This window comes from Stegodyphus dumicola, chromosome X1 (assembly GCF_044657685.1).
Source record: "Stegodyphus dumicola isolate Sdum_Otavi_A_Nest chromosome X1, ASM4465768v1".
Taxonomy (NCBI): domain Eukaryota; kingdom Metazoa; phylum Arthropoda; class Arachnida; order Araneae; family Eresidae; genus Stegodyphus; species Stegodyphus dumicola.
Window position 1 is genome coordinate 221300197 of NC_140780.1, and position 24054 is coordinate 221324250.

At 35.8% G+C, this 24054-nt stretch overlaps 2 protein-coding genes across 5 annotated transcripts in view; both read right to left on the reverse strand.

The window, feature by feature from the left end:
- Window positions 1-24054, reverse strand: part of LOC118193639 (uncharacterized) — a 146838-nt gene that overhangs the window by 12885 nt on the left and 109899 nt on the right. For 2 of the 4 annotated variants that reach the window (XM_085808558.1, XM_085808557.1), the window contains exon 9: window positions 10436-10581. The exons of 1 other annotated variant lie outside the window; for it this stretch is intronic. In XM_085808558.1, the coding sequence (XP_085664684.1) occupies window positions 10436-10581 (146 nt within the window). The remainder of the gene's footprint in view (window positions 1-10435; window positions 10582-24054) is intronic. One more of the 4 variants, XR_015038767.1, reaches the window with a different exon arrangement.
- On the reverse strand, window positions 1228-10427 carry LOC118193633 (uncharacterized). Its single transcript, XM_085808560.1, has 8 exons — window positions 7640-10427; window positions 6543-6602; window positions 5799-6450; window positions 5322-5719; window positions 4675-5237; window positions 4249-4584; window positions 3653-4131; window positions 1228-3567 (listed from the first exon to the last, which is right to left on the reverse strand). Exons 1-3 carry the CDS (start codon window positions 7691-7693, stop codon window positions 5803-5805), a joined length of 762 nt encoding a protein of 253 aa, XP_085664686.1. The 5' UTR covers window positions 7694-10427; the 3' UTR covers window positions 1228-3567; window positions 3653-4131; window positions 4249-4584; window positions 4675-5237; window positions 5322-5719; window positions 5799-5802.

Here is a 24054-nt window from a genome sequence, read left to right on the forward strand (position 1 = left end):
TACAAGATAACGTGTTATTTGGTTTCGAATAATCGCCAGATCTTTGTGATGGAGAGCATATGAATTTCATTAAGCATTCTAATCTACGGATTAAGTTAAAGTTCAGCCAATCTCTCGAGCAAACCGTGTGTGTGATTATCTCTTCAGAATTTGATAACGTGATTGAAATTAATAAATCGAGGAACATCATTTTTGACTTTAACTGATGGATGGTCGTATTATACAAAACATTTTATCTCGTGAAGCAGCAGCTGTCTTTCGAGGAGTTTATCCAGCAGATAAAATACCTCCCTTAATTAGAAGATCAGCCATCGTTGTGAATATAGACAAGTCCACAGAACCCGGAGCGCATTGGGTAGCCTTTTTTCAAGATGAAGAATTAGAATTTTTTATTCTTATGGACAATCTCCAGATGTTTATGGATTTCAGTATTCAAATGTAAAATGAAATAATATTCCATTACAGAGCATAACTTCTAATGTATGTGGAGCATACTGTATTTATTATGTACTTAAACGAAGATCTTAAAGAAGGCCAATCTTTGTATGCCATTATTGAAAATTTATGTAAAATGAGTGATTTTAACTTGTATCAATTTGTGAAAAAGCTTATGGTGTAAGAATGATTTTTAAACAATAAAATATTTGAAATGTATTTTTTCATTTGTGTTTTATCTTTCTGACTGAATAATTTTTTCAACTTATATAAAAGCATATTGAGTTTTAAATATAATGACAATGAAATTTTTTCATATGAAGAACAACATAAATAATACTTTTCGACCTAAAAAAGTTTAATTGAATATTTTTCGACTTTGTAAAGTTTAACTTTTCCCCCTTACATTTTGAATTTAACATGGGTTTTCCCATAGACAAAATAAAAGTGGAGATTTTCCTCCCTAAAAAAATAAAGTGAAAATTTTTCGACCCCCAAAAAATCTAAATGAATATTTTTCGACTTTATAAAATCAAAGTGTAACTTTTTCCCCTTGCATTTTGAAATTAACATGGGTTTTCCCATAGACAAAATAAAAGTAAAGATTTTTCACCCAAAAGAAACTTTTTCAACCTGAACATTTTTCATCTTAACAAAAACTGAAATTTTTCATCTTAGAAAAACTGTAAATAAAACTTTTTCCGTCTTAGAAAAAATCTTTTTTAGCCATCATAATTATTTTTAATTTCGGGAAAGTATCTTATTCCTAAGAACACAATAAAGACACATATATCAAGTTAACATTGTTTTATTTAATATCTAATTTTGAAAGAAAAAGGAGTGATCATTTGGTGATCCATTAATTTTTTAATAAACATGGTTTTTCCGCTGCCACTAGGACCAGCAGCTAACATTGTGAAAGGATGCTTTAATTTTAACAGTTCCATCTTAACTAAATTCTTATTCGAAAAACAATTCTATTTATAGCTGCTCCACTAGATTTTTAATTTTTCTAACTTTTCATTTTTTGATAAAACTAAAATTATTTTTTCTACCTTATTAGATTAATTATTGTAACTTGATTAAAATATTCTAATTTGTTAAATATTTTTCTTAAAAAACATTAAGAGAACTCTCTCTTTACTGAAGATTTAGTTTTTTAAAGTACAAAACAAGAAATAATATTGTAGAGTCATTAGGTTAATTGGAAGCAGAAAAGATGAAAAATATGCAACCGCCTTCGCCGGAAATCGAACCACGGACCTCTAGAATACCGGCCCAGCGTGCTACCGTTACCCCACGAAGGCACGCTAGGGAAGCGGAAAAATACCTTATATACTCCCCTTTTTAAAGGGCGACTAGGATTTTAAGGGACCTAGTCGCCAAATCCTGGGTGCGGAGAATCATCATCCACAACCCTTTTAGTTCAGGCGCCACTTGTATAGTCATTAGGTTAATTGGAAGCAGAAAAGATGAAAAATATGCAACCGCCTTCGCCGGGAATCGAACCACGGACCTCTAGAATACCGGCCCAGCGTGCTACCGTTACCCCACGAAGGCACGCTAGGGAAGTGGAAAAATACCTTATATACTCCCCTTTTTAAAGGGCGACTAGGATTTTAAGGGACTTAGTCGCCAAATCCTGGGTGCGGAGAATCATCATCCACAACCCTTTTAGTTCAGGCGCCACTTGTATAGTCATTAGGTTAATTGGAAGCAGAAAAGATGAAAAATATGCAACCGCCTTCGCCGGGAATCGAACCACGGACCTCTGGAATACTGGCCCAGCGTGCTACCGTTACACGACGAAGGCACGCTAGGGAAGTGGGAAAAATACCTTATAATATATTTAAATAAACATTTATTAAAGTTTAAAGACATATGATTACACTTATTTACATCATAAATTTCCAAAATAAAATACTTTAGAATTTTGATTGAATATACAGAGAATTTGAAGTTATATGACATAATGCCCGTATGCATAAGACGATATCCCATCGCCTAAAAGATACCGTTTCGTATCGAAAGGACACAAAGTAGCTTTTGTATAGGCCAAGTCTTTATCTGATGACTATGGCTGGCAATACGTTGGCGCATGGGCAAGACCGCGTTGTTGTTGTAAAAGGCAGTTAACGTAGTCCACATGACGAATCTGTCTTTTAAAGATGGTTTTCGATACGCTCTTAGCAGTTTTCTTCTCAGTACAGTTACTGAGTAGGCTGTACATTTTTGGCTTGATTCTTGGGCAATTTGTCCAGATAGTTCATCTTTCATTTTACCGATCTTGTTTTTATTGGTAAGGCTATACAGAGGGTGATTTTCTGGGTAATCTGAGGTATCGAATAAGTTGAGATTGTCGCCCATGTCTTGAAAAATATCAGCAGTTTATATTTTGTAACAAAGACTGTCGGTGTCTGTGAATAATAAATGGACCTTTAATCCGTATGTTTTCTTGATATATCCGTCGTGAATTGATACATTAACGTTTTTGATTAATCCAAGATGCTAAAGCCTACATAGATAGGGCGATTCAGAACTAAGCTGGTGTTTCGTCGCTCAATGGCTGCCAGCCAGATCGTCTGTGATGATCTTGAAGGAATGAAATGTTGGAGCAGCGACTAACTTCTTGGCTCGTTTCTCTCAATGAACCAGATCAATGCAGGTACGTTTTCTGAAATTTTCCATGGTCTTTCCGAAAACTGAATTGTTTAAAAGTTTAAAAAAATCTTTTTCAAATGAAAATTTAGCCAGTTTACGTTGCCTAGTGTTGAATTCAATGTATGTTGCAAGCCAAGGAGATTGTTTGAAAGTCAGCACACGATGGATCTTGGTCACTTGAAGCCCCAGTGAAACATATTGCTTTAGATTTCGGTAATGTATCACGTACGGATGCTTAGGTCGCAGATTTGGCACCAGTTTGGTAGAACTGCTCGATGAACCACATATCAGGTGTCACGACGACTTGTTCGGGAGCAAGAGGATAGTCCAAATGAGCATCGTGAAGTTCCCTTGGATACTCCAGATCAACTTCTAGGATACATCCTTCTTTCGCATCGTCAACCATCTCCATGAAGAAGTCCGTCATGCCACTGGAAGTCATGGGTTGGTAAAGCTTGGCTCATGGCCCATCTAAAAAGATAGAATAAAAATAATGAATATCACAAGTAAATAATAGAGAAAATATTATATCTAAACATTTGAGAAGGATACTTACCCGTAAAGGTTATTGGCATCCAAATACATAATATAAGAGGATGGCTTCGTTGGGTCATAATTTTCCATATATTTATTATTGGCTTGTCTGAAGCGATGTGAAATCATAGCAATGCCACCTCGAATGTCCTTTTCTATAAAGAGATACATATCAGGATCGGTGAGTAACTCCAGTTGGACGTCGGACATGCGTAGAGCGGCTTGCCAGAACATGTGCTGGATCCAGTTTGTAAAAATCAAGACACAGTTGTCTGAAGTTTTGAAAAATATCCGCCAGAAGCAAAACATCACTTTTTACATAGAGGTCGTGGTAGTCTCCTAGATGATGTAATCCGAATTCTTCCCAGACTCTGTTAGCGAGTTGGTAATCCTTATCGTCGTTATTACTCTCTGTTAAATGGCTGCAGAAGGTAGTGAGAGGTGGAGGGTGCAGCTCATCAAACCGTTCAAACGAGTCTAGATACTCATAAGGATAGACACCTGGAAAAAATTGTTATAATTTATTATTTTTTATTATTTTTTAAGATAAATAACCTATATAAAAAGTAATAATACACTACCGTATATAAAAAGTTATAATATAGAAATTCTGATTACCTTTTCGAAGCATCAGATCTGTTTTTTTCTTGTCAGTTGGAATTGTTCTGGCTCCAAATCAGCCGTGAGCTTGTCTAGGGAAGCATTCAGAAATTGCAGAGAATCGATGAAGCGTAGACGACCCAAAGAAACACAGATGAATTTTTATGAATTCTGCGGAATACACTTAATCTCTTCGTCTTTGAATTTTCCTACCGCTTGCATCAGGAGGTGAGAGTCATACCCTTTCAGATTATGGAAGACCACGGGCAGAAAATTTGCAAATTTCAAATTGATGTTGCATCCATTATGAGCTGCTCCTCTGTAGACTCCCGTAAGATGGCAATAGTCCCGCACCTGGGGAGAAAAATTAAAATTTCTATTTTAAAACACATTATTACAAAACTACATTACTGAGTGAAATTATAATATTTGAATAATGCTTACCTTATCTTCATTCAATGGCTTCTCACAGATATGACATTCAAAGGCAGATTCGTAGGCCAATTGATTTTCTTGGAGAAAATCTTGGGCTCTACAGTTTTCAAAATTTCAAAGATGCCCCTTTCTTCTTCCAGTAAAGACTCTAGAAAATGGTTGACGGCATCTTTTCCTCTAGAGACTTGAGGTTCCCTATAAAATTAACCGTAGGGTCCCACGATCACGTAACAATATCCACAAGGAAGATGGTCAGCTACAGGGGTGGTGGAGGACTTCGAAGGATCTGGTAGGCAGGTAGCTTGCTTTACTAAAATGCATTCAAAGTCGGCATAGATGATATAAGGGACAGGAAGCTGAAACTGGTGCATGTCAAATTTTAACCATTTATCTTTAGGCATTTTAATTTTTTGTAGTCTCTTTCTTTATGAATCGGAGAAGGAAATGGTCACAATAAAATTTTTCCTGTTGGTTTTTCGTGAGGCCTGCAAAAAGACGAGACATGTTCTTGATGCCACAATAATGTCTCTTCTCGTCATTGGAAATGAACAGCAGATTGATATGACGATCACCTACAGAAGAAAAATATCATTCCATAAAACAATTCAACAACTTAAAACATGTCTAATAAAGTTTACAAAATAAGAATAAATTACCATTTCGACACTTGGTGATCCGAAGAGGTAAAATCTCATTGTTTTCCCAACCGAACACGTTGATCTATAGATTGTTCATTTTCTCGAACTTGTCGAGCTGGTGAATCGGGGTAGGGAAAGTGAGACCATCTATATTGATTTCTCTTTCATAGGGCTTGTAGTGAGATACCCTGTATGGATGATCATGAAAATCTTCAACGGGATTGAAGGGATCAGACATTTGTGGTCTTCATTCTGTATATTGAGAATAGCCTTCTTACTGGCTAAGGCTTTCGGCAGAGGTATGTAAGAAGAGGCCGTCAGGGGTTTGTAGACAGCGGTCTTGAGCTCCATGTATTGGACGGAGTCTAAACCCATCCTGAACCTTTTTTTAGAAATTTGTCCAAGTAATTCAGAACCTGTAAAACATTTCATGAGTATTACTAATTTTTATTTTGTACTCTGTATATATAATTCAAATAAAATCAACTTTCTTACCTTTTCAAAAGCTGCTTGCATGTCGGGCATTTCTCCTGTGAGCGTAGTGCTGCATCTGGACCGAAAGAAAAGGGGTGCATGTTTCCTGCTCGGTCTCTGACACTTTTCTGACCATCTTCACACAAGCATTCAAGTACCATTTCATACCTTGGCGCTGTGCGGCAGTTTCTTGAATCTTTCCCGCAACTTCAGTTTTTGACAACTCTAAAAACACTTGTAAGTCATTCTTGGTTTCTTCACTAGGATAAATGATTTCCGTAGCAAACGTACCAAGGCAGGGTGGACGTTCTTGCTGTGGTCGTTTAGGGGCGGGCGTAGTGGCACGGGGAGCTGCTCGTTTCACTGAGCGAGATGGCGCGGATTTCTGGGGTTCTGAATGCATTTTCATATGCATCATTAAACTATCCTTGCGAGAAAACTCCTTTTTGCACATGGCACAAATGTTTCTTGGAATTGAATGCTGCACTTTTATATGTCTTGTCAAGCTTCTCTGGTATGCAAAGGTTTTATTACACACCAAGCAATTTAAATCTGGGGTGCCAGCGAAAGGTAAATCCAACTGTGATGATGTAAGATCACCAAAATCCATAATAGGAATGGTTTGATCATCCAGAGGCATGTCTTCGTGTTCAAATGCATATTCAGGATCCATCTAAAAATATAAAAGTACAAAAATAAGTATTATAACTCAAAAAATTCTCAAACATATCATCTAAAAAAAAAAAAAAAAAGAAAAATACTTACATTGCCTTGTGGTTGAGCATCCTCGTGATTTAAAAACACAGTCTCGGGTGTATGTTCCATCTGAAAAAAATAATGAAAAACTATTGGGAAGAACAGAATTACCAGTATAAATATTAAAGAAATAAAAATGATCAGGAAAATTAAAATAATAATATTAACTTAAAATAAACCTACTTACAATAATAAAAATAAAATAAAATAATTTAAAAGGATTTGATCGTTAAATAAAAAGAATGGAACATGTAAATCATCAGTTTAATAAATGCGATAATAATTGCATGAAAACATGAAGTATCGTTAACTAATAAGAATAACATTAGAAAAAAGAAAGTATGCTACAGATAATTTCAGAAATGAGTGAAAAAAATAATGAAAAACTTGAATGTTCATGAAAAACTATTGGGAGGAACGGAATTACTGGTATAAATATTAAAAAAATAAATATGATCAGGAAAGTTAAAATAATAATATTAACTTAAAATAAATCTACTTACAATAATAAAAATAAAATAAACTAATCTAAAAGGATTTGATAAAAGATAAAAAGAATAAAAAAATAAAAGATAAAAGATAAAAAGGATAAAAAGAATGGAATATGTAAATCATCAGTTTAATAAATGTGATAATATTTACATGAAAACATGAAGTATCGTTAAATGAACTAATAAGAATTACATTAGGAAAAAGAAAGTATGCTACAGATAATTTCAGAAATGCGATAAAATTCCCGTGAAAACACGAAGTATTAATTTAGCTAAGAAGAATTACATTACGAAAAACAAAGCATGCTACAGATGATTTAAGAAATGCGATTAATATTTACATGAAAACATAAGATCATCGTTAAGTTAAAAAATATTTAACGAAGAAAATTTACATTAGGTATCATATTTTGATAAAATCTCGATAAATGTAATCTATAAGTAGCGAAAAATACAGAATAAAATTAATTTAAAAGAGGTCTAGAAAGAGAAAATATTCTGTAACAAAAGTAAATATGAACATCTAATAAAACTATGTATAATATCTAATAAAAATAAACTAAATATTAACATAGAATCTACGAATGCAAACATAATCTATGATAAAACACTTACCTCAAATAACAAGTCTTGATTCAAACAGGAAGCGTGAAAGCAGGAGCGAAGCATGCAGCACAGCCGGAAATGATATGAATTTCACCTTCTTAGTAGAGCGGTGCTTCGTTACACCCGGGGTACCTGGGCCGAAGGCCCTACTCCCTGTAGAACAATTTTAGACGTTTCGATTCGCGTTAAACAGTAGCCAAAAAATTTGTTTCCTCGAACGTGAAAAAGAAGAAATAAAATCGATTAAAGCTGTTGGTAATTAAAGATGAGTAGTTAAGCTAAAAATTTAAAATTAAGGATAACAGATATTTAAAGAGGCAAAAACTTAGTAACTGAAGGCAAGAGGGTCGTCGAACAAGTAAGCAAGAAACATGTAGATAGCTGCGATATTCAAAAAGTCCATAAGAAGTGAGAAGTAAATAAAAGTTTACTCACTGCTGGTCATTTGCATAATTTGCTGCACGGTCTGAAGTATTCCTCTCAATTTTCCCGCTAAGTTGGTACTCCGAAGGAAACCGAGAATTTCTGAGAAAACTTTTAGCAGTTCTTAGATATCCGGCCCTAAAAACCGGGGGTTCCGGTCTGCTGAGGAACGGACTTAGATAACTCCGGGAAATTTTCTCGTGAGGCATCTGGGGGAGGGAAGTTCCGCTGATTTCTGGATTTTTTCCTTTTTTGAACTTCCTCTTGTACTCCGCACAACCACGGAAACTACTAACATGGTCCCCTTGACAGAAAATGCAGTGGGACTTATCTTCCGGCTTTTTCAAGCAAGTACTGCTCCTGTGAGGTCCTCCGCACTTGACGCATCTCTCAGGATTATTGCAGAGGTGTTGCGTGTGTCCGAAGGCTTGGCAACGAAAACCATTGCACAGGCCTTTTCTTCGGGTTATATTTCTCCACTCGAACTTCGAAGTTGAAAACATTATTCAATTGGAATATCTGATTTCCTTCCTTATTCCGTCTGAGCTCCACGAAATATATCGGCAGCTTGATTTTCACACCGTTTTTACTGCTTTCAAACTGTTTGACCTTAATAGCAGGAAATTTTCCTCTACCCAAATCAGCGAGTACGGAGTCCTTCAGCCCCATCAAAATGACCCTGATGACGTTCATGGTGAGGCTGATAAGTATGGAAAGCCGTGTCCCATTCCTTAAGTATTTTCTTCAGGCTTTGATAGTCTGCATGACTTTTTCACGTAGACGTGAATGGTTCTGAACTTAACACTGGATTCATAGCCTTCTGGGCAACTCTTAGCAAACAGTTCATCAATTTTCAGCCAATCAGGCGTATCACTCGGGAACACAAAAGGCGGACTCTTTTCCACTGCTGACGCTCCTCCTTCCTCTCCTCCCTGGCTCGTGCTTTCCAGCGCTTCAAACTTGTTGGTCTGGGTAATCTCCATTGGTACTTCAGGTGCTTGATGTTTCACCGGATTCCTTCGCCGGAAAACTATTTGATTTGTATTCGTGATATTTATAATGACGAGGAATTTGATTTAAATCATATCAAAGACGGAGTACATCGAGATGAAATACTACATTTAGTAAGGAATTATAAGCCGAATAAAATAAAAACATCTGCCCTGAAGATAACGATAGTGCTGACAGATCAACTTCCAGTTCATTGCGCGCCGCGACGTTCCCCCACCGCGCAGAGCAGCGTGAAATTGATAAACAGATTTCGGAACGGTTAGATAAACAAAAGATATGCCTTTATCCATTTTTTGTAGCAATTCCACTTTTTATTTGATGGACATCGAAACATACTTTCGTTTTGTAGATTCTTTGGGAGCTCCAGCATCGGAAATTCTATTTGACATAATCGAAAGAACGCTAATGCGCATGCGCAGAAAGATTTTAGCTTTGAGGTCCGGATTATAGATCATTCCGGATTATGGGTGTCCGAATTAACGACTTTTGACTGTATAAAAATATCACAGTTAAAACTTATTAAAATTCCATATTATGAGTATATTATACATCACATGATTTAGACGTATATAAATTATATTACTTAGACATGTTAATAAAATGAATAAAGATGAAATTATTTATTATAATCTTATATCATATTTAGTAAGGCAAAACATATTGTTTTTGAATTGCTTCGTTAAGCTATGTATACTTTTAGGTTCAAAGATAAATTAAAGATCTTCTGTCACTCAAATAGCAAGGACTCTCAGAACTGATCATCTGACAGGTCGCATGAATGATAAAGTAAAGACTGGATTGGACTAGACAGTCTGTTATGGCAAAGGGACACTAAGGCTATTCGTCTAAGCGGAAAGATGCCTTCATGGAGAACTTTCAAATGGAAACTCTTTCATATTAAAGTTACACAAAAGGAAAACTAAGAAAACGCTCAGTAGCCAGCCCATTGCTGAAATTTGAACTACCACTGTTCAGCAGTCTCATTCATTCAATCATTGGTCGGCTGATAAATGAGATATACTAATAATCTGTGAAATGACTCTGTGATGCACAGAAAGCATCTCATGGGATATATTAGATTAGTTATATGCCAAAAGTTCTTAACCAGAAAACGTTAGCTTAATCCTTTTATGTGACCTGAACAGTATGATTTATTTAAGCATCAAAATATGTCAACCCTCTCTGTAACTCACGCATGGTCCAAGTAGCAGTTATCTCAGGTCATCCATTGACCATTCCATTTAACCATTCATGGTGCTGAAAAATGACAGAATTTCTTTGCCGCTGTTAATGGCAGTACATATTCAAGGTAGCTGGAGCCTATGAGAAGCTGCAATAAAAATACATAAATATTAGATACAGCAGACATACCATGATGCGTATGCAGAATGAGCATCTTGCTTCCGGATTTCCTCAGTCACCAATGCATCCATCTGTTTTTTCATTTCATCTTCTTTCTTTTTAATAGCTTGTTCTTTTAATATCTCATCCTTCTTTTTTCTCCATGACCTAAAAGCCTTTCAAAATTACAATGCAGTTACAGCTTATATCTAAGGCTATGATTACAGACTACCGATTTAAAAACAAAATAAAACACATTAACTAAAAATAGCACACTATATTTAACACCTACAATCAGTTTCCAGCTAAAAACCTATAAACTGGAAACTGATATGGTAATTAAAATATATTTCATAAAATGTTAATGCAATAACTCCATTTTTAAAATGGTGTTCCCTAACTCTGAAAATACTAATGTAAATATTTTTCTATTTTTCTTTCCAAAAAGATACATATATACTTTTAATAGCCGTTTATTGTATAAATAATGATGATACAAAAACTATTTTTATATAAAATCAGAAATCATAAGTAAAAATTATAAAGACTACGAGTGGCTTGCAGAAGAAGACCCTTCCAAAATTTAGGCATTTTTCAAACACAAGTTAAAAAAAAAAGTTTTGTACAACATTACAAAACGCTAAACTTAGGAATGTTCTTTAACTGAATTACTTTAATAACCTTACTTTGTGTATTAAACCATTTATCCTTTTTAATGGGAACATTTATTTAATAAAATTTTAAAGCATTAGTTCTTTAGAGATTTTACGAAACAACTTATTAGTTCTTTAGAGACTTGGTGTTTCTTTAGAAATTTTACCAAACAACTTTGTAATGCTCCTCCCTTTTATCTATTAACTAAGTGTTGAGGAACCTAGTGAACTTATTAAGCAAATAATCGCTTAAGTCCAGGAACAGAAATGTAAACTCAAGAAGGGTTAATTACCCTTTATTGCTCAAAATAAGGATTCCCACATGGCTCCTTTTTTAGGACGTACAACAAAGCCTTCCCTTGGGCTTAAACTCAAAAATGTAAGAAATAAGAACTAACTAATGGCTAACTAAAGAGATTTATCCGAAGCTAAACAAATTCTAAACTAGTTGGCCCATAATATTAAATTAACTAGCGAAGCTATCAAAAGGCACGTAATACGGCCGAGCGTCGTAACAGTTAGAGAGACGTAGCCAAAAGGCAAACGCGTACTATTCAGGAATCCTAACTCGCTCTCGAAGTCAATGAACTTAAATACTCTCTACTACTCATTTGCACTTAACGCGATTCTAAAAACTCATTCTGGTAAGGAATTGTAAGCTGAAGCTTGAAGAGACAGGAAAGGTGCTTTAACTTATAAATAACTGTTATAAAATTAGGATATACCTTACAACTTATTTATTTCAACTATTGATGAGTGTAACTGACTTTTAAAATTATCTTTTTCGGTGAAAAAATAATGTATAAAGTTCCATTATATTTATCTGACCAATAATTATGATTTAGATCTTTACTATCACTTCTCCTTTCGTTTTCCTAGCAGAATGCAAATTAGTTCGAGAGCACGTAAGGTGAGATTTTCGGATTTTTAAGACAGAGCGTGTTTCTGCCTCTCGACGCCACGTTACTAGGTTATCTAGCTCAGGTAAGACCGTATTCTTCGAATTCACGTAAAATCATAGTGTAGCCCTTAGCTACTACGTTTAAAATTTGAAATTACTGTTACTTTAAGTTACATCGCCACAAATGGTTGGCTAATTTATAAGCACAAGTCGTGCATTTATGTTCCAATTCTGATTTAATAAAAACTTTTGTTTTAAGACCTTCTTAAGACTTTATAGTTCTTTTCAGATGAAGCAAGTCTGTTAGGAGTTTGAGTTTAGTTTATGCTAGCAAAGAAGACTAAATTCTATAAATGTTACTCATCATTAGAAGTTTCTGGAAGCTTTCCTGTTTTTAAAAATTCTTTGACATAAAAACAATAAAAGATTCAAAACTCAATATAAATATTTGGTAATAATTTAACAGCATCCAAGTGATTTGAGTTACGGATACGTAGTGAAAATTAATTCAATACTGGAATAGTATTTATGAGCTAAATCTAGCAATTTTTAAATAGGAACATGCTGAAGAAATGATACAGAATTTTCACCGTCATGATAGCTAGATTTTAAAATTAGATGAATTAAGCAAAGTGCACCCCCCAAAAAAACAGTACAATTTTTAATTGCAGTTGAATTAGAAATGTATGGCTTTCGTCTACGGATGCCATTTTTGGTGGCGTGTGTTGTTGCTGTAGATATAAAGATGATTGCTTGGCTCGGTAATACTAACATTTTTACTTAATACTAGAAAAAGGTATATATTTTAACACACGTTCACTGATACACAATCACAGTAATTACAGTTCGCACGATGAGCATTTTTATAGTTAACAAGTCCACGTAGGTGAAAAATCATGAAAGTGAAGCGGAAGAGAGGTGAGCGCGTGCTTCACGAACGGCAGCCAGGAACAGAGTAACGAGTCTGAATTTTCGCCTAGTGGAGATAGAGGCCCACCAGCGGCCGAGTGGTAAAGACGCTGAACACTGGTAGTTCGGTCCGAGGTTTGAATCCCACGAACGGGCTGGCTGCATGGGCGTTTTCGTGTTTTTCCCCATGTGTAACGTGTATACGAGCCGGTTTCCCTTAGAAAGACCATCCCGAAGGCATTCCTCCCTTTAGGCAGATAGCCCTCGTGTGCTTTGCCATAATTAAATAATCCAATCCAATCCCCTAGTGGAGAAGAGGAAAAAAGCTCGTAGCGCCCTCTCTCGGGCCAGTGGACAAATAATAATAATAAAGAGTTATCCACAAATGTAAACTGGTAAGCAATTATTATTATTTAGCTTTATTCAAAACACTACACCGCTTCCTAGATGGAGAAACTAATGCCTATTCAAAACTGAATTCAAAATTGTTGAACTAGCACACAATTCATTACCAGCTGGGAAAAAAAAAAAGAGCTTAAAAATAGTAATTATCTGCCCATTTTTAATATTTATCTTTAGGTAAATATATAAGTCAACACACTTGGGTTCAGCTTTTGGTTGTTTATACTTAAGCAGGCAGTTGTTACAATGATATTTTGGGCAATAACTTTCTCTTTTTTGTTAATTGTACCTGCTACTGAAACACATAAATTCTTTAAGCAATTTTGCAATTTAATCACCATTAAAAATTAACCATCTGTGCACAAATCAGCATTTTATATGTAACTCTGGTAACAAAAGTTGTTTACAAATTGGTCAAAAATATCTGATATGGAAACAATTTTTATCACCAATTTATAAGGAATAGTTTCCATTAAACATTAAAATGTGAATTTGATCGATCGTTTACTGGAAACTGAAAGGAATGTCCAACAACAGTTTTCCAGGGCCTGTTCAATTTTCTTTCATGCAACGGATTTTATTTAAAATTTAAAAAAAAAACTGCAAGAGGGATATCATTAAAAATCCATCGTATATAACACAAAACCCTTTTCATCAATGAGAGAAATATACAGGATGATCTTTTTTAAAGTGACAGTGTTTGGAGCGCCCCGTAGCGCGATCTAATAGCCGAAATGGCACCAAAATTGGTATTTAGACTAATCAAGACATGGGAAAAAGGATTCCGTGAAAACAAAATTAGTTCCAAAAAATCGACGCTAGGGCATTTTGTGGCGCTGCTGTAGCTTACAATAACGAGAATTAGCATAAAACACGGGTATCAAAGAAAAATGCAAATGTTGTGCGATGACAGCGCCAGTAATAGATGCTATAAAAGCAAGTAGTAGACAGCTCTGACAAATAATCTCAGCTGAAGAAGCTGTATTACATGAATCAATGTAATACATCCGCAGCTCTTCGGGAATTTCGAACCAGAAAAAATTACGTAAAGGGTCTTTATCGCTGAATGGTCTTAAGAAAATAATTAAGAAGTTCGAGGAAACGGGGGTCATTGACCATTCGCGCTGGGAGAGGACGTAAACCAGTATCAGAAAATGTAATAACTGATGCAGCAACTGCAATTGTCGAAGGATTTTCGCGAAGAATCTGAAGGATATCCGCTGAGCCTGCTATCAGAGAAGCGGCGAGATGACATACCATGACTTGGTGATCCCTTCAATTCGCATCCGCCAGTATAGAAAAGTGGTCTTCCCATCATATGTGGATAACATTAGGGAGGGACGAGCAGGTATGGGTAAAAATTTAAAACCATCAGAATCGCTCCCTGCCGTAACTATGAATTTCTTTAAGGTATCAACGTTTTCGGCAACTGCAGAAACCTTGTCATCAACTTGTTCGATTTGTTGTTGAATGGCAGAAACTCTTTCTTCAATATCTCCAACTCTGTTTTCAACCGTATCGACTCTGTCTTTCATAGCTTCAAATGTGTTTTCTATTATGCCCGTGATTTGTCTTTTCGTTTCCTCTTGGCCCACATTCAATTCTTCTTTAACAGAAACTTGACCTGCTTTCATCTCCTCTTTAATTGATTCTTGACCAGATTCCATATTTTCTTAGAATGCAGCAAATGCAGGTATCAACTGCCTTAATTGTTCTTCCATCGCTCTTGTTACTGGTACTCAACCCCACTCTTGATATCAAAACGTGTTGCGTGCGTACGGGTTCGTAATCAATTGAATGCACAAGTCCAATAAAAGGTTAATAAAATTTATTTTTATTGCAAGAAATATAACAAAACACTAGAATTTTTTCTGAGAGATATTCTTACAGTATCACAGTATCGCACAATATAATCAGTAGTTATCCTATAAACTAATAAAAACGTTAGAATACAACGTAGTGCAAAGAAAATGCTAATCCAATCTCACCGAGAATTCGCTACAATCAACAAGAACCGCTAACTAATTAACAATTGAGCTGAGAAGTCTCTTTCCAGCTTTTTACAGCTAAGTTTTAATCGGTCGCGAAAGAGTTCTGGTAATTTCTCTTTTTTCGAGATTTCTGGAAAGCAAAAGAGTAGAATTACGGTTACAGCTAACACAGTAGTCAATTTCATTTATTAAATTTGAATATAATTTATGAGATATTTATTTATTAAATGTTAAATGCACGAGCTCCTGTATTTTTACTTTTCCGGCGTAGCTTTCTCTTAAAATATGTCTCATGCTGCATTGCACGGGGATATAAAACAATTTTAATTATAATTCTACTAAAAATTGCTAACTAAATACCAAAATCCGTTACATTATAATACTAATGGCCACGAAACTTTCAAGTCACTATTCCAGTAATAGATCGGCAACATCTGGCAACAAATGTTGGAATTTATAATGGTTAAAAAATACGAAATATTCACAGTAGTTCAAAGCTTAGGTCAGGATACATAGATAAATGGGTAAAGAAAATCTAACTTTTCAACTATTCTACAATTTTTCAGCCTATGATACGTTTAAATTCATAAAAGTATGTTTATAGATAGTTTGTATTAAATTCTATGACAGATGAGTTCGAGTGTCTGGGAAAAATAAGTATTTATTCTGTTCAAGCAAATGAGACTGATGATTTTTATTATTCCTATAAACTTAATAATCGCCAATGAACTATATAACACATTTTAAAAAATAAAAATTTTATTTTTTAAAGTTATATTAGAATTTTGCTCTTTTAGTAAATTTTTGATGTGAATACGAATGTTTTTGTATTTCTGTGTGTAGCATTTGATTTTTAGAATGATTTTTGGTAATATCGAAATCTAGACCTAGTTCGCCACTTACAGAATGTCGAACAGTAAAAAGAAATTATCTGGAAGCCGGTTCAGAAAACTAACACTAATGATGGAAGCACCTTTAAAAATACAAACTCCGGCTTTAGAATAGTAGAATAGTTTTTCAAAGACAGTTCTAGGCCGAGTACAAGTGAGACAATCAATATGATTTGGACAGCGTTGAAGTTGAGGTCATTGAGGACATCATTGTTGAGGATATCATCAATTTCTGCATGATCTTCACAGGTACCTAATCAGGTTGAGCAGTAAGAAGCTAAAGAAGTAGAAAAAGCATCGCACTTGCAGATGGAGACAGATGAAGGTCACCCTGTCATTTTGGTTTTACGTTCTGATAAGGACTATGGCCTGAATGCATCTCTGATGCAGAGAGGATTTGTATTTCGAAAGCAGGTCCAGCGTCCTCGGTGTGCAGCTTTGATTTCTTTACTGATACCAGCAGACGTGCGTTCACTTTGAACAACTATACTAAATATCTCGGCAACAGAATGAAAACTCACAGAAATTGGTTGGTGTATTCTGTAGCCAAAGACTCAGTTTTCTTCTTCCACTACAAAATTTTTGCGACGGATATACGAGGCGTATTCGGAAACCAAGTACCGTTTTGAAAAAAAAAATAAAAAAAAAATAGTTAAACAATTTTTTCGAAGCCAATTTTATTTTTACATGAAAATACATGTCTTAAACTATTTTTCAACATAGTTTCCGCCAATGATCAAACACTTGTCATAGCGGGTGACCAGTTTTTGTATACCATCGTCAAAGAAACTTCCCGCCAGTTTCGATAACCACGACTCCACAGCATTTTTCGTGTCATCGTCAGATCCAAAGCGCTTGCCACCAAGCTTGCGCTTCATGTGCAGGAACAAGTGATAGTCGGACGGCGCCAAGTCCGGGCTGTACGGCAGGTTATCGAACTGCTCCCAATGAAACTGTCGAATTAACGATTGAGTGACACCAGCAGTATGGGGCCGAGCATTGTCATGGAGCAACACAATTCCCTTACTGAGCATTCCTCTTCGTTTGTTTTGAATGGCACGCCTTAGTTTTGTTAAAATCTCACAATATATATGTGTAAACTTCTGTCACTTGACGATAAATTTCGGCTGGTTTAACATTCCTCGCGTTCAAAAATTTAATCACGGCACGAATCTCACAGTCAGCGGGAGAACTAATTGTCTTAAACATTTTGAATGTGTACAGCAAACTGAAAACACAACATAGAGCAACCAAAATGACAATTGAAAGTCAGTGAACAAGAAAGACTAGTGCGCATGCGCGGAACGCCTACCGCAGCGCTGCGACGGCGCTAGAATGAAACGGTACTTAGTTTCCGAATACGCTACGTACTACTAACTCTCAAAAATCATGAAACTAAAAAAAAATTAAGCCCAAACGTTTTGCCTTGAATTGAGTATTCGTTCGCAAATAATAGATGCTACTTCTCAAAGGTTTTGTAACGCATAAATCCAGCATTAGAACGTCGTTTTTCAACGTGTAGTTTCAATAGTCAAACTTTTAGGAGAAAGCTGGTTGGCATTTAGAGGTAGCAACGAAAATTTATATGAGCATGATAATGGAAACTTTTTAAAGCTAGTCCAACTATTAGCTGAAATTGATCCCGTCAAAAAGGAGCATGTAAGGAAGGCTTTGAAAAAACAACATTAAATAACCACATACTTGAGTAAAACTACTCAAAATGAGATCATTCACCTAATTGCACATAATTAGTTAAATGTTAGATAACATAACAAGTTAAATGTTAGATAAAGTGGAAAAAAATTAAAATATTACTTAATTATATTAGATTGCACACCTAACTTGTATAAAACATAGCAAATGACATTCCTTATGCGGTATGTTTCGATTGAACAAGACACCATTCATGAATACTTTTTGAGCTTTCTTCCGATTGAAAGATCAGCAACAACTTTTCAATGTCTTACTTCGAGGGCTAGAAAACCTGGAATGGTCTTTCGTATAAATGAGAGGACAAGAATACGATAATGGGGTGAATATGAAAGCAGAACATGCGGAGGTGCAAGCAAAGATTAGAAACATCAACCCTCAAAAGTTTTTTACGCCAAGTGATAACTAGCCACTCCCTTAACCTGGTAGTAAATGATATCGCCAAATCATTTTCGTTAGCATTGTCCAAAGATTCTACTTATTTTCTTTTCATCAATTTTCAGATGCCCCCCCTCTCGCTTTTTTTTTTAAACAAGTTGACGAACTACCCTTAAAACCTCTTAACAACACCAGGCAGGAAAATCGAACTGATGCTGCAACGCTGCTGAGGTATCAAATCGGTCAAATATATGATGCATTGCTTAGCCATGCATTAGACAATTTACAATTCCAAACTCAATTGCAACTCTTGTAATTGTGAGGCCCTCTTCCAACTTTTCTATTATTCTTTCACTTGTAAAGTCGTTGAATGATGTTTCAGAAGCACAGTGAAAATTTTATACAGTTCTAGATATATTATTCTTAGTTCAAACTTTTTGACAAATGCAATTCATCATTAGTTCTAATTTTCTTTCAGCCCCTTTTTGAGTTATTTCAACTACACAATTTGCAACAAATTGATTCGTTGGATTCTGTGGCGATAACTTAGCATTAGCAGTGCTCAAGCTTGGATAAATCCATAGCATCGCATTTGAAAGTGAAGTGTTTTTCAACTGGATTGCTACATGAATTCAGATTGTGCTACAGAATGCCATGTCATAAGATGAAAACCAAAGAAACCCTAGCTCAAGATCTTGAAGGTTTAGTTAGGGAATTAGCTAACAAAATCGATGGACATAGCCAAAAGACATATTTAATGCTGATAATTTAGTTTGGTTTATTTGATTACGGAAAAATGCATGAGGACTATTTGCCTCAGGGTAGGGATGCCTTCGCTGATAACTTTCCAAGGGGAATTGTGTAGTTTCCAGGGAAAAACACCAAAACGTCCATGCAGCCAGCCCCTTCGCCTGGAACTGAACTTAGTTGAACTACCAATGTTCAGTGACTTTACTCCTCAGTCGCTGATGAAATAGTTTCTTTTTTCGCCTCATGCTTAAAAAACACCAGGCTTTAAAATGGATTAACTTGATGAAGCGTAGAAAAGGACTTCCTCACTATTTTATTCAGTGTTAGCCATTTTGTTCACTATTGATGAATTATTTTGTTAATTATTCTGTTCTCAGTATTGATAAAATAAAAGAAAATGATTATTCAAAGGAGAGTTTTCAAATCCACAATCAGGGAACGAAACTGATTACAGATGAAGAGGAATGAAATTTGTAAGGAGCAGAGAACATTACTTCTGAAGAATACATAAATTCTCATCCCAATCTAATGGCATCAGTGCTGATGGAATGGAAAACATTATACTTATGAAGAAATTAAAAAAGCTCAGATGTTTGAAAGGTATTAAAAAAATCTGTCATTTCCTTGTGAAGCGAATAATAAAGCCTGGCCACTTTTTACTCAATGGCAGAAGAAAGTAGACAAAGCTATGAGACTACAAAGCGATAAAATTATGTTTCCTATTGATTAAATGCATCGCCCATTTGCAAATTTCTGTTTCTGAAATCCTCCCCTCCCCCCCCCGCAAATTCTGCGAATACACTACAATTTTCAGAACTGCGCAAAATCAAGAATTTTAAAATGCTCTCGAGAAGGGTATTAATTCAAATTTCCCCATTAGAACATTATTACAGAAAGCACCCATAGAAACATAAACATGCTTGAGATTATCATCTCTCTGATTTGAACTCAAATAAAATCAGAGATAATTAAAAAAAGAACTGTTTTTATCAAAGGAACTGTTTTTATGATTTTCAAATCCAGTATCAGGCGATGAAACTATGGTTATAGAGATGACGAGTAATGGAACCTTCTGAAAGCATGCATCATTTTCCAGAAATAAATAAAGCTGTCAGGCTGATCTACTGATGTCAAAACTACATACAGTTGAAGAACTGATTGAAAACAGAGTTTTGGATAAACAAAACTGAAGCAGCTAAATTAAAGAAAAAAGAGATGCCAACCCTTCCCCAGATGAAATGCATTAGATTGCCACTCAGAAATTTCTGTTTTACCATAACAGTGATAAAAACTTCCCGAGTAATTAAATAAATTCATATGCTTTGTTTGTGGCTCAAATTTAAATGGCCTGCTAGAAAACATTTAAATACTCTTTGTTTCCCCTAAAACGATTAAAAATATGAACCACATTAAAATATTACTGAAAAAAATCAGTTCTTTATTCAAGATGAGCAAATGAAATAAAGGTGTGATAATTCTCATTTATCTGTGAGAATGTCGCACAATTTAAATTCTGAAAGTTTTAAAAATAAAATGTTTTAACTATTTTAAAATTATGCATAATTGTTTAAACAAGCTACATGCACAATGATAAAACTGAATTAGTATGATAGTAGTAATACAGTAGCAGCTTTAAAATTCCTCCCCTAAAATATACATATCACACTTTGATGTGTAAGATCTGGTTTTCTTTGCTGTCATAAAGTTAAAGTGATCTTATGAGGAAACATAGCGACTTCTCGCCAGGCGTGAAAAATACCAGCACCGAAGAAGGGTAAACCCTTCGTCTGTCAAACTCTTAACACAAAACTCTTAACTCAAATGCGTGCCAATGCCAATGATTTGAAAATTTCGGAGTGCCTATGGTTCAAAACCATGTACCTCCACATAAGAATTTACTAAAAGTAAGCAGAAATAGGAAAATTTAACATAAGTGATTTACTTGATGTTCACTAGAGGGAGCCACAGGCTTGAGAAAGTTTAGGGATAGCAATGAGAAATTAAAAACTTAAACATCGTTAATAATTTTATAACTTTTTTGGTTTTTATAATTTTTTTGTACTTTTATATTTTATATATATATTTTTTTTGGATTTTATAATTTTTAAACACAATACAAACATTAAAGCAAAAAGCAGATAGGAAAGATTTTACGATTAATAGGCTCATTGGCATGTGGCGTGTGTTGGTTTGTGCAAATAATATATGAAAAACGCGATGAAAATATTCTTAGGCAGATTTAAAATCTGCGGGAGATGTGATTCTAAGTGAACAGATTGATAAATTTGCTTGAAGATCTTGATTGCCAGTGCTGATGGTGGAATAAGCAATTATATAGCAGCTCGTTGAAGAGACGTCCTTCCCTCATGGCGCGGGAGCTGGAATAGAAGTTGCGATGCTTAAATGCTAATTGCTTATGCTTATATTAGCCCAGTTGGGCTTTAATAAGCTATATTGATCTAATCCCCTAAGGACAATCAGAATGTCAACTATCAGCTAGTTCCCAGCCAGGAAATCGGAGCGGGTAAGGAAAAGAGGGCCCATCGGCCATAGTGACAAAGTCCAATCATCAAAGTAACTTAACTCTTACCCCTGAGACAAGAGTAATAATCACGTGTATGGAGCTATGAAGATGCAAAAGAAATGAAAATACATGAAATGTGCATAGGATACAGTGTTGAACATGTAATAAACAAATGAAAGTGAAGTAATGTACGCATAAAAATGTGTTATTTACATATTTGAAAACGAGTGGGCTAAGTGACAAAATTGTGATCCCTCATTCTGTGAGCCGTGAAAGGCCTGATATTGTAGTCCTCAGGAATGCAGACATAGTTCAGTACAGCATTAAAGTTTCCTTTACTGCAATTCAAGCCTTTGTCAAAGAACTTGCTGTTAAGTTTTTGCAGATATTTGTCAATATATTCAACTTGTAAATCATCGTGCAGGAGTTTGTTACGGATGTAAAAATGCGCTCCTGTCATGGTGCGTAAGATTGTGTTTTGAGTCACCTGCAATTTGTTGATATCTGAGCTCGTAGCAGTCGCCCAGACAGGGGACGCATAACACATAATTGGTCTTAAAATGGAAATATAAATCTGTCTTTTCCTTCTCAGATCTAACTGCGAGCTGCGCCCTAGCAGTACTTGTAATTGTTGAGCAATTCCTCTGGTCTTGTTTGCAATGTAATTGACATGCGTACTCCACGCGAGTCTTCGATTCAAGTAAACACCTAAATACTTGGCCTTGTTTACCATCGGAACACGTTGGCCGAATAGGTAAAGTGGCTGAACTGAGACCAGTATTTTCTTCCTTCTAACAAGAAGTAGCTGTGATTTAGTCGCATTGATGGAAATCTTCCACCTGGAGCACCACTTCTCAATGTCCATAATTATATCCTGCATAACAGAAATTGCCCTGTTAGGCTGAATAGATCTGACCGCTACAGCGGTGTCATCCGCATAGCAGGCCAGCAATGTATTTCTGTTGAGTTTATCCCACGGGAAATCAACCGCATAGAAAAGATAGAGTACTGGGCCAAGACAGGACCCCTGGGGGACGCCTGCAGCGATAGTTTTGTATCCACAATGACTTTGCTTGCAGCTAACAATATAGTAACGATTTGCAATATAAGATCTGGTGAGTAAGATCAGTTCTCTAGGCAAATTCATCATTATCAATTTATATATTAAGCCCTCATGCCAGACACGGTCAAATGCTTTGGCCACGTCCAGCACGAGCACTGCAGTACAACTCTTATGATGCAGAGCAGAGCCAATAAATTCCACAAGCCTAATCAGTTGTTTAGATGTGCAAAGTTCGCTCCTAAATCCGTACTGATCTTCCGGAAGTACCTGTAAATAAGGCTGGAATTTCCTTAAAATTATTCGTTCAAAGATCTTGCCTATATTAGAGAGCAAGCTTATGGACCTGTGATTCTCCGCCTTAGTGATGTCTTTTGCAGGCTTCGGTAGTAGGAAAACTTTTGCGTACTTCCAGCAGTCCGGGAAGTAGCATAACGTAATGCATATATTAAAAATGCTGGAAAGTCTTGTGATTCCTCCGCGCGGGAGGTTCCTGATCATTAAATTTGTAACTCCATCAATACCTGGGGCTTTCTTGGGGTTCAATTTGGAGATAATATCCGTAACTTCTCTTGGATTAGTTAAACCATCGGCATTTAGAGCCGTGGGAGCACCTAGCCATTCTTCTACTTTCATTCTGACTTGGGTCTCAAAGTGAATATTACGAGGTGTCTGATTGGGAGAAAACTGCTTTTCAAGATGTGGAGCGAAAATCTGGCATTTGTCAGTATCTGAATAAGCAGTCACGCCGTTGGCAATAATTGGCCTATCACACTGATGCGTCCTCTTTAACATTTTTGTAAACTGCCAGAAGGCATCACTGTCTAAGTTTAACTCCTCCATTTTAACATTCCAAGCCTCACACTTTAATTTATGCATTTCAAGCTTAATATGCTTACTGATCCTATTTAACTCCGTTTTAATAATTGGGTCCCAGGTGATATTATACCTCCTTCGCAGCCTGTTTCTTTCGGCTATGAGAGATTTGACGTACCTTGGAATCTTAGCGATTTTACAAGACCTTTGAGTAACCTTGGTGGCCTCATAGTAAGAGTCATTAAGACATGTAGTAAACTTATCAATCTCCTTGTCAATATCAGAAGGGCTTTTCATAGCACCTAATTTAGGGAGCCTTACTTTCACAACATTGTGGTACATTCTCCAGTCGGTATGGGTCTTAACATTCGTATAATTAATACTGGTGACCCCTAGTCTAGCAATCACAGGAGTATGATCAGAGCTTAAGTCGTCTCGAACCTCCAGCACCATATTAATTCCTGTATTAGTCAAGATGATATCTAGAATATCAGGAGTGTACCTGATGTTGCTGGGCCTGAATGTCGGCACGTCAGGCGCAAATATACCAACTGGGTGGTTACTGATATACTCTCTCAGTACTTTACCATTGTGATTGGTGCTGCGGCAGCCCCAATCTTTATGCTTACTATTGAGGTCGCCACCAACAATCATTATTGAGGAAT

Excerpts from the sequence above, each read along its gene's own strand:
- LOC118193633 (XM_085808560.1), bottom strand. The coding sequence starts at position 7,693 with ATGCTTCGCTCCTGCTTTCACGCTTCCTGTTTGAATCAAGACTTGTTA. Across the intron at positions 6,603-7,639 it reads ATCAAGACTTGTTATTTGAG|ATGGAACATACACCCGAGAC; the intron begins GTAAGTGTTTTA and ends TATTTTTTTCAG. Across the intron at positions 6,451-6,542 it reads ATGCTCAACCACAAGGCAAT|ATGGATCCTGAATATGCATT; the intron begins GTAAGTATTTTT and ends TTATATTTTTAG.